This window comes from Rhinopithecus bieti, unplaced genomic scaffold (assembly GCF_001698545.2).
Source record: "Rhinopithecus bieti isolate Rb0 unplaced genomic scaffold, ASM169854v2 scaffold_64531, whole genome shotgun sequence".
In the NCBI taxonomy this organism is placed as follows: domain Eukaryota; kingdom Metazoa; phylum Chordata; class Mammalia; order Primates; family Cercopithecidae; genus Rhinopithecus; species Rhinopithecus bieti.
This window is the reverse complement of record NW_016824694.1, coordinates 285,206-296,888: the sequence shown is the minus strand read 5'-3', so window position 1 is coordinate 296,888 and position 11,683 is coordinate 285,206. Positions and strand designations below refer to the sequence as shown.

The following is an 11,683-nucleotide window of genomic DNA, read 5'->3' as shown; positions in this document are numbered from 1 at the left end:
ATACATATGTAATAAACCTGCACGTTATGCACATGTACCCTAGAACTTAAAGTATAATAAAAAAAAAAATACTTTCACACATTTTGAACCCCATTTTGGAAGGATGCCTCCTTGCTGTTTGGTATAGCCAACTATTTTCTGCAAACCTTGGAAGAATGTGCTTTACTGAAGTAGCCACTCTGTCTTCTCTGTGCCCTGTGCAGTTTATGCCTCCCATAAAGTGTTTATCACAGAATAACTGTCATTGTGAGTTTATGTATCAGTTACCATTTTAAGGACACAGGCCAAATTTCACTTATTTTATATTCTTATTGTCTAGCTTAGTACCCTGTGCATAATATGTACTTAATAAATATTTATTGACTAAAGGTCCTATATACATCCATATAAATTCTACTTATCAATTAAGACTCAGCTTGAATCCCATACCTTGAATAGTGCCTTCTTGACCACTCCAGATTAAAGAATACTTATCCTGTAGTTTTAATTAAAACAACTGTCATTTATCTTGCTTATTTAATCTTGAATTTCCCAAATTAGGACAATGTGTCATTTCCCCCAACTCCCAGCCCTGCTCCATGCCACACACACCCGTTTTGGCCAGTGAACAGCTTGGGAAAGTGGATAGCACTTTTGTGCAGAGAAAATTGAAATCTTTTGCTCCAGGTATAAGCATCCCTGAACCAGAGTGCATGATTGGCAAAGAAATATGGACAGGATTTTAGCACCATCATTTCAGGTACCTTTGTGCAGTACACAGTCTGCACAACTGGATATGGTGGTCCAAAACATGATAAATGTTTTGATTGGATTGGATCAGGAGAGGTCCCCTGTGTTCTGGAGAGCAAACCAATAAGCAAGATCATGTACTACTTTCCAGACTGTTTTTGGCAAATGCTGAAATGAGGTGCTACTTCAGAAATGGACCTTTCAGTGAGTCAGGCTTTTCATGTGAAACTTACTTTCTAGAATGAACTAAGGGGATATTTAAATCTTCTCGTCTACTGTGATCTCCACTGTTTTGTGGTTACCCATTCTGCAAGGACAGCAATTGCCCATTCTCAAGGATAGCTAGAGAGCTATCATTTTACTCAGAAGCAGGAAGTAGTTCATTGGGAGATCTGGATTGTGTGTATTGTGTGTGTAATTGTGTGTGTGTGTGTAAATTGTGCATGTGTGTGTGAGACAGAGGAAAGGAGAGCAAATGATCTCTGGTTTTGGAGTTAGAAATGACCTATCTAAAAAACTTTCTGGATTTGATTGTTGACTTCATTTGAATTGCACTGGAACAACGTGGCACATTTTTTTTTTTTTAATTTCATTGATTTTCTAGGAGTGCACACTACATTTCTTGACAATGTATACTACTCATGTAAATTCAATGTGACATATTGGAAGGGCAGCAGACTAGATATGCTTTGAAATTATCCATCAAACATCGGAAATGTCAAATTGTTTAGAAGCAAAGAAGCAAACAGAATCCAGAGAATGAGGCTAATTGGAATCTTAAATTATGTTTCTTTTCAGAGGCAGGTACTTGTTCCATTAGAAAAATGAAGTCAGTTGCATTCAGCAAGTTTAACTGAACTTTGTAGACCCCATGAGTGTGCAGCCTTGTATCATTAAGCGGATTCATTAAATCTATTGATAGCAGCCCTGCCAGATAAGTAGTTTCCTGCCTGGGCCTTTTCACAAGGAGCTGCTGTTTGTCATTTGCTTGCATCCTGTCACTAAGCTAAGTAATAAAATGTTGAAACTCAATGTGCTTTAATTACAAAATGACCACACCCAGTGAAAGATGTAAAATCTGATTTTAAACATGGAGAGTTATTTCTGGTTATGATCTCATGGTCTGTCAAAACAAAATAAAACAAAAACCCGAAGCATACTCAAGCAACATTGGACTCATTGCACTGAGCTTTTAAATACAAGCATCCTTGACGAGGCCAGACACTGTTCTGCACCCCCAGGGGAATGATTGGCCTTTCATTGATTTCAAAAGGCATTTCCTAGCTGGATCCACTCCCTAGGGATGTTAAGCAAGACTGTGAGCAGGGCCAAATTCTCAAGGCTGAATTCTCAAGGTTGCTCAAGAAAATTGGGAAACTCAGTAATAAAGGATAAAAGTAATAAAACCATGTTTTCAACTTTGCACATGTTTGCTAGAAGGTAGTACTCTCATATGCAAATATTACTAGCTTGTTGGCCTCCCCTGTGGTTATTACAATGTTAGTCAAACTATCTTGAAATTTTTTTCTTTCCTGAAGCTTTTTATTATTGAAATTTGAGTACCAATAGACTTTTTGAATAAAAAATCATTGAAATGAAATTAAAGCCATAAATTACCTTCAAATGCTGGTGCTTTAGTTTGTCTTCCTCTATTTTCAGGCGCTTCTGTGAGATTTCTTCCTGTATTTTTCTTTTATCCTGAAATAAAAAAGTTCCAGTATATTTTATTTTTAAAATTTGCTTAATTATGTTTCCTTGAGGTTGTTGGCACTATCTGAATGGCTCGTTAGTGATTTTTTTTGGCATTGGTGCGAAACTGCTTTGGAAACTCCTATTTCAAAGCAAAGGAGAGCAAAGTGAGACATTTGAAGCATTTTCCTGATGGGAAAGCATATGAAAAGGTACTTTTTCAAAGAGGGCTTAAACATTCTTCTTCACTCCCCTTTTCTTTCTTCCCCATTAGTCTAGCAAGATTGACCTACTGAGTGATGTAATAGAAAAAGTGAATTGTAAGGAGACAGTTTTGAAATAGATGTGAGGAAACATCGTGAGAAGAGAGACTGATCCTGGCCCAAGGTTTAAGAAGCTTCTGGGTGAAAGAACTTATGTGGCAAAACTGGTCAACCTATGAATCATTAGAAACACTAGGAAGTTGGAAAGTGGGACCGTTTCCTCCTTGTATAGGCTGCTATGGGAAGATAGAGGAAAATAGTTTAGATAGTGCTTCTTAACACTAAAAAGGCTTTTTAGCTCAGGTAAAACAAAACTCATGAAGATATATTGTATCTTTCACCAAGTTTAAATTACATTACTTCAGACAACCCAGAAAGCATAACTACTAATACAAAAAGGTTGTACTTTTAAGAAAATATAGCAAATATACTAAGTAGATAGCTTGGGTTTGACTTTTGCCTCCTCCACTTACTATCTCTGTGTCTTGGGACAAAATCCTTAGCTTCTCTGTGCCTCAATGACCTCATCTGTAAAATGAGGATACTGAGAGTACCTACTTCATAAGATGTGAGCATTAAATGAGCTGATATATGTAAAAGTTTCTAGAACAGTGCTCGTCACAGTACTCTAGAGGTATTTAATAACATTAAATAAATAAATATATAACTTGTTAATCACACAGAAAGCAACACATTAAATCTGACAGCGCTTTCATTAGCTTGAAATGTTTTAGAGATTCTCTGGAATTGTTTGAGACATTTGACTAGTCAGGCAAAAGGTCTTTATTTCCTCATTTTGATCAGAGGTGACATTCTCTCCATCTTATTAATATGTGTTGGTTTTAAATCTGCTTTCACAATTAAAAACTCCCAAAGGATAAAATTTTGTTGCTAATGAAGACATCCAAAAGAAGTAAGCTATAAAGGTAATTTAGAAGAAGGAGATCCAAAAATATTTGGCAGCATTATTGATATAAGTGCATTATTGATATATAAGTGCATGGCTTCCCCAATGTGACTATTTTGAAGATAAAAACTCTTTTTTGATATATAATTTCAGGTACATTTGTTGAAGAAAAGCAATATTTTGTTCTCCACCTGTATGCTGTGTTTCTCTTTGCATGTCAGGAGAATATACGATTTCATCAGCTTATTATTATTATTGAGATAAGGTCTTATTCTGTTGCCCAGGCTGGAGTGCAGTGATAATCATGGCTCACTGTAGCCTTGATGTCCTGGGCTCAAACAATCCTCCTATCTTAGCCTCCTGAGTAGCTGGGACTACAGCGCGCACTACCACGCCTGGCTAATTTTTTGATGTTTTATTGAGACAGGGTCTCACTATGTGACTCGGGCTATATCAGCTTACTTTTAAAATTTCATAAGTATTTCTTTTGGAAAAAAAATAGTTAGGCAACAGGCATGCATCTTGAGAACTACTTCTTTCTTTGGATGAAATCTGGCCATTAGTAATAAAAACTCTGAAAGCCTCTGTGAGTCAGTTCTTCACTATCTCTAGAGGTTGTTATTGAGCAAATATTAATTATATTTTAAATTCATTGTGCCAAACATTTTGGTAATTATTTTTCAGCACCATTTTACTTCATACTCATCATAACAAAGAGATACTATGATAATTTCCATTTACAAAGAGGAAATGGAAATTTAGGGGAAATTAACTCATCCAAGTTTCATCTGACAATTGTCAGAGCCAGGATCTGAACCCAGGCAGTCTGAAGTCGGTCTCCACACTCCTAGCCAATTCACTGTGCCATTCCCTGGAGTGGAAAGTTAATCAAGCTGGTCACAAATTCTGCCTTTTTCTTCTCCCTTATGAATTACTGTGGCCAGGAGGCAGCACTGAGACAACAAGCACTGAGTGTGACCTCTCATTAGCAGGGAGCACATTTTTAGCTCCCTAGAGGCTGGTGCTGCAACTAGCTCTCCATGAAAAGCTCATAGAGAAGAGCATGTTTTGTGTCATGGACAGGATTGCTGAACTCAGCAATGCCTCCCCACCCCTGCTCATTGCCAGTTTGGGCTAGTTCGCCATTTGTGCTAGATTCATCTTGGGGTTAGTAATCAGGTAATTGAATCTGTGGGTAGAGGCATGGCATCTGGAGTATTTTGGCAACACCAGGCTTATACAAGTGTTGCTAAGGAATACTAATGTTTTGTCACTCCGAGGTAATATGATGCCTCTCTTATATCAGTCTAGGTATGTAGGAAGGAAATTTCATAATGTTTATAGGCATGATCCTATTTTAAGATAGGTGTACTTTTTCCTCATAAGATATTCATCAGCAGAGAGTTATTGTTTCTTTGCCAAATTTCATTGGACCCTGTTAGCGTTGATGAAAAATAGTATGACAATAACTTGGTTTCAGTATAGCAGAATAAACTATAAGTCAACCTTAAGATGTTTATCTGGCTCGATTGCTAGTGTACCAAAAGTTAGCAGAGTCAGCTAATTTCTTCCCAAATTTTCATGGAGCAAATAAATGTGAAATGCCATGTGCTTCCCCAAATTTGCCCAGCACCTGGAGCACTTCTATAGATAGCTGTTGCAACCTGGCACATCAGACATTACTGGTTATTAATGTAACCATTATGAATAACATATTGTTGCTTATTTCTCAATGTTCAACTACCTTGACTTTTTGTTCAATGGGCATTCACCTAGATTTTTAGCTATCTGACAGCCTATTTTAGCAACTGACACTCACAAATTTCAATCTGTAAAAGATTATCTCTTAATTATTTTGAAAATTAATTTATTCACCTTGTACAACCATAAAGTTATTGTGACCATCTATTAATATGATCCAATGATATTAACACAATCACATATTTGATAAAAAGTAAGCACAATGCTTAAGAGTATAAGCATTTTAGTTATATTATTGATTAACAATGTGCTAAATTCTAATATGCCTAATCCTGTCAAGAAGGCAGAATTGCCTTCTTGTTTGATTATTGATTTATTCAACACTTAGCTACTTATGTGCAAATGCTATATTCAAGATGACATTAGGAGTTGTGCAGTGTTTAAAAATTATTTGGTAGATGTGAGTTTACATTCTTTTTTTGTTTGTTTGTTTTTTTAGACAGCATCTTGCTCTGTCACAGAGGCTGGAGTGCAGTGGCATAATCGTAGCTCACTGAAGTTTCAATTTCCCAGGCTCAAATCATCCTCCTGCCTCAGCCTCTCAAGTAGCTGGGACTATGGGTGCACATCACCACACCTGGCTATATTTTTTATTTTTATTTTTAAGAGACACAAGGCCTTTCTGTGTTGCCCAGGTTGGTTTCAAACTCCTGAGTTCAAGTGATCCTCCCACCTTGGCTAAAGAAAGTAATTTGTGCAAGTAACTATAGTCTAAGAAATAAAGTTATTACATGTAATAGTTTTTCTTTCTTTCTTTACTTTTTTTTTTTTTTTGAGACAGAGTCTTGCACCATCATCTAGGCTGGAGTGCTGGAGTGTAGTGGCACAATCTTAACTCACTGCAACCTCTGCCTCCTGGTCTCAAGTGATTCTCGTGCCTGAGCCTCCCGAGTAGATGAGATTACAGGCATGCCCAACCACGCCCGGGTCATTTTTGTATTTTTAGTAGAGATAATGGAGTTTTGCCATGTTGGCCAGGCTGGTCTTGAAATCCTGGCCTCAAGTGATCCGCTCGTCTTGGCCTCCCAAAGTGTTGGGATTACAGGCGCGAGCCACTGCGCCAGCCAACATATAATAACTTTAGTAGTAATACATGTTATCACTAAGGCACTAGTAAGGTACGATGAAGGTTGAGGGGAGATAGGGAGAGGTTGTTCCTAGCTGATGTCATTAAGAGAAACTTTGGAGTAGCATCTGAGTGGAATATTTTGGGTAGTTACAGTGGGGCTGGGGAGTAGGGAGAAAGGGCATTAAAGTCAAGGGCTTGATGTGAGCAAAGGCCTGGAACCAGCACACTGGGACATTATTTAAAACAACAAGTCTGGAATCTAAGTTACCATATAGGGAGTAGCAGGAAATTAAGGACAACCAGATGAGGATAGATTCTCAGTAGCAAATACTGAATGGCATGACAAAGGGTTTAAAATTTATTTACATATTGAGATAAGGAGCAATAAAAAGTTTTCAGGGGAAGAAGAATGATAGAGTTAAAAGCATGTTTTAAGAAGGTTGAATATGGCCTCGTTGTGTAGTAGCTATGGAAGGGAGAGAACACAAAGAGGAGAATCAGGTCACTGCGCAACTCATACATAAGGCCATGAGAGCTTGAATGAGAAGGACCAGAGGTTATGGATGTCAGAATTAACAAGGAGTTAGAATTGTCAGGACTTGGCAACTGATGACATCTCATTGAGGAAAAGGAAAGTGTCAAATGGAATGCAAGGCTCTTATGCTTAGGAAACTGACGGGAGAGCAAAATGACATAGAAATAGGAGTATCAGGAGAAGGAAGATTTTGGGAAAAAAGATGATGGATTCACCAAGTTTGAGGTGTCCTTGGGCCAAATAGGTAGAATTATCTGCTAGGCAGTTGGAATGTTGGATGGAGAGAGATGAAGAATCAGAGCTAGAGATAAAGATGTCGGAGTTTTGAAAGGGATAGATGAGAGCAATGGGAAACATTTTTTTATAAAAAGAAAAGGAGGCTAAAGAGAGCCTCCATGAAGCACCTACATTTAATGGGTATAGGAGAAGGGGAACCCACATGGAAGTTTATTTTGGGTCAGTCTGGTATTATTTATAATAGGACTTGGTGAATTTGGCTGCATAACTGAAAGGAGCAATGAACAAACACGTGTTATTTCAAATAAACAGATGTGGGGAGCACAAAGGGCAACCACTGAGTCATGATATTGCAAGTTGTGAGAGATCTACTAATCCTGTGGTCCAAATGCTTCATTTTACGTGTAAGAGTTTGAAACCTTAAGAGGTTAAGTGGCTTGCTTAGAAAGGTATTTAGTAGCAGTGCCAAGACTTGTAAGAAGATCTTAATTCTCAGTCCTGGGCTCTTTTTACTTCTCACTACCTGTACAAAAGAAAAGTATGGTTGTGGGCATTTAGGCAAGGATAAAAGTAAAGAAAAATGGAAGCCATCATACTACTTGACTAGAAAGAGGGTATAGGTAGTTTTTCTAAACCATCTGAAACAATTGGAAGAGGCAAGTTAGAGCAATGACTGAAGAATTAAAATAGTTGAATGTTTTCAGGTTCATTTTGCTGGAAGCTGATAATCTTACAACTTCATGATTAGCTTTGCTGATATTTTCATTGCCTAGGGTCTGAAAAGAACACTAGTAGAAAACGCTTATTTGAATGTAATTACTACCAACAGTGCAGAGTTGGTGGTGTACAAGTAGTGGTAACTTGGAAAAAAAGAGATGTGCTAACAATATTCTTAGGAAAGAATCCAGGGCATAATTAGAAGTTTACCAGATTTCAGTAAAAGTATGTTTTAACGATTCTTGAGAAACATTCTTAAAAAAATTATTGAAAATGGAGCAAAAATTTCAAGAGGGAACACGGATCATAAGGCATGGGCAATTTACGAATGGAAACATGGATACACAATTAAAAATGATGTCGGGTAAGAAGAAAAGAGAGCTACTATTTAAAAAAAAAAACCAAATCATTTACTATCACTGCGAGTTTCCCAATAAGTTCACACAACCAAGAATAAAGATAAGACGGTGACATTAATAATAGTGTAAATGAGGTAAAAATTCAGGGTGATGTGAAGATGTGAAACATGAAAACACTGAGGGCACAAAAAGTGCATGTGTGCGTGCGCGCGCATGTGTGTGTGCGCATGTGTGTTATGCTAAGAAGAAAAAGATAAAGGCAACAAGATGACTGCAGAGATACGTAGCATAATATTAAAACGACAGAGGTAGAACACTATTCCATTTCTACTTTACTTTCATATTTTTGATTAAGGAGAATAATCTTGATCCTCAAAAGGATAGAACAAAAATGTCTAAAGGGAAATCAAAGCCGAAGAGGAAATTCAGCATTAAAGACAGAGCTGCTCTAGTCTTTAGTCTCTGATGGGTTTCTTTTCAGTGGGGAGAAAAATTTATAGAAATGACAGAAAAATATTGTTAAGTAACCTCCTTGGAATCTTGGATGGAGTGAAAAGATACCAGAAGACTGAAAGTGGCCAATTTTTTCAAGAGGCAAAGAGTTGAATGATGAATATTTAAAGACTGGTGAAATTATGGATTAATCCCTAGCAAAGTTGTAGAGTGAACTGTGTCTAGACAAGGAATGTGGTATTTAGACAAGGAATAGGTCTAGGTGGTAGCAGTTGATGACTAAAAACAAAGCATTTAAAACTCAAACTATTTTTTATTGCTAAATTATTTCAAGATCTGCAAATGACAAAGGTTTAAGATGGTTTTAATAATAACTAACATTAAGATTTTATGTTTTAATATTATCATCTAAGACTCAATAATTATCCATATTTTCTTTTAAAAAATGACTGTGATTCAGCTGAATTTATTTGATTCATCATAGATGCTGAGTAATTGTTTTGCTAAATTTTTAACTATGTATCTGAAGTTTTATCAAATAATTCTTTCCTATAGACTTAGGATGAAACTTTTATTACTTACTGATTTTTAAAACTGTACATTAGGGTCTGGTTGCACGTTATCTGTATAGTTTTCTAACTATTGATTTTGGTACCAATACTGCATAGTTTAGATCATTTACCAGTTAGATATATTCAAGTTTTCCTTTATTGCTCTTATGAAAAATGTATTGATTAATAGCCATAGTTTATTTTTCTAGTTGGACTTTGGAATCATTGTTAAATTCCAATAGAAACAAAATTGAAAACCCAACTAATTCCTTATTTGTCCACATTCCCCACCAAATCAGAGAAATCAACCAACCAACCAACCAAACAAGCAAAATTCTACATGCCTTGATGAAATTTAAAAAGTTACTCTTAATGGTCAGTATCCAGAGATAATCAGAGATTGATAATGTTATATAAGATTTATATCTGCATAATTTATTACAGTTCATATAAAATTGGGATTATTTTTACATGTTTAGTAATATAAATTGGCCACACCAGCAATAGATGAGAATACCTCCTTAGTGATATTGATTGAAACTGGATTAAACTTAAAATAAATTTGGGAGTATATGATAACTTTTCTGCTTTAAAACTGCACTTTCAGGAATAGTGTGTGTCTCTGGTCACATATAGTATGTCACTCGGTAAAGTTTTGTTAAATACTGCACATTTCCTTAGTAGGTATAAAAATGCAAACATTTCTTCATATAAATCTGGCATACTTCCTTACTAGTATTATTTTTAAATTTTAACATTGTAAAATGTTGTAGCTATTAAGGATGGAAAATTTTCGCATTATATTTTCTGATTAATTTTGTTTTCAGAAAACTACTGCTTTTATATATTCATTGTGTATCTGGCTTCTTTACTGAACTTTCAAGTCAATTCTTATTCTTAACCTTAGAGACACTGAAGATGAAAACTAGAGAGTTCGTTAACTTTCTCAAGTCACGTGATTGATCAAGTGGTGGAACTTGTGTCAAACCTGATTTTCTACAATTCCAGGGGTGATGCTTTTTTATCTTTTTATTTTTATTATTTTCTTTCTTCCTTGTTGCTTTCCAAATATATCAATAGAAATACAATTCCCCAAATAAGGGACATTATAGCAGTGAGGGGCTCTATACTCATCAGAGTTCTGATCAACTCTTAGCATCAACTTCTAACAGTTACACTGACATTTTGGAGACTGTCTGCAATGAGTCTGTGAAGAATGACTGAAATCCAGAAAACAAAGCTGTATAGCTTCAGTGGCAGGAGTCATGATAATTTGGTGGACGTTAAAGGCAACTAGATTCTGGTACATTATGTCAGAACTCTTAACCCAGAGAGTTGTTCTCAAATGGAAAAGGGTGTTTTGGGGGGTGTTGATCCACCTGATATTGAAGTGCTCAAGGAGAAGCTGGGTGAGCTTGAGCATGGTGTTAACAGAGTGAGGACGTGGATAAAGAAGTTTCTACATTTTCTTCTGTTCCAATAATTATGTCTGCATCTAGCTTTGAAATATCCTACTTCTTAAGTTAGCCATGGGAATTGGGCATGGTTATCACTACTATTTATGGGGTGAATTAAAAAGCATAAATTTCTAAACTCCATTTATCAAATAATTGTAGTCTTCTTTCCCAACCTTACAACACATTCTAACAAACCTCTAAACAGAATCCAGTGTGTGTTTTACTCATTTATTCCTTTGTCTACCCTATCTTGTTTGTTCTAACAAATAGCGACAAAACAAAACCAAACCAGGATAAACAACAAACACAAAACAAACCCCTGAATAATCAAGGGGTGATGGTAAACTTGGCCAGGTCTTCAGTGAAAAAAAATCTGTCAGCAGGCCAGACAATCATTAGCTTTCACCCTTTCTCAGCTTGATTGTATTTGTTCATTCATTCATTCACCCACTCAGGAAGGTTTTTTTGTTTTGTTTTGTTTTGGTGCTCCAGCTAGTGTTGAGCTCTTTGTTGAGGGAACTGTGAAAGATGCAAGGATGTCTTTGTCTTGAGAATTCCTGGCTGGAGGGAAGAGGCTATGTAAAGAAGTGGGATGGGGAGGAAGGCAGAGGCAAAAAGGGCCTGAACTATTAGGTGCTCTGAAAAATCACTTTGATTCTGTTCCAACCCTCTTAAACCAATAACAAATGCTTCTGAAATGACACCACAATCTCTTCTTGCCCACTTATATTCCTTGCAAACTGGGGACAGTGGGAGGAAACTGCAGAGGTGGAGAACTGTTTCAGGTTAGAAAATGTGGTTAAGCAAAGCAGAACCTCCATAGTTTCTTCGCTTGGCTCCACTTCAAACTGTATTCACAAGCGTGAACAACAGAAATATGAGGACGTTCTTTTCCTTTTTTTCTTCTCTTTTTTCTTTCCTTTCCTTTTCTCTTTTCTGTCTTTTCCCCTCCCCTC

At 36.5% G+C, this 11,683-nt stretch overlaps 1 protein-coding gene across 1 annotated transcript in view; it reads right to left on the bottom strand.

The window, feature by feature from the left end:
- The window catches only part of PALMD (palmdelphin), a 53,658-nt gene that overhangs the window by 31,977 nt on the left and 9,998 nt on the right, over positions 1–11,683 (bottom strand). The window contains exon 2 of the mRNA XM_017862519.1: positions 2,347–2,427. Coding sequence (XP_017718008.1) covers positions 2,347–2,427 — 81 coding nt within the window. The remainder of the gene's footprint in view (positions 1–2,346; positions 2,428–11,683) is intronic.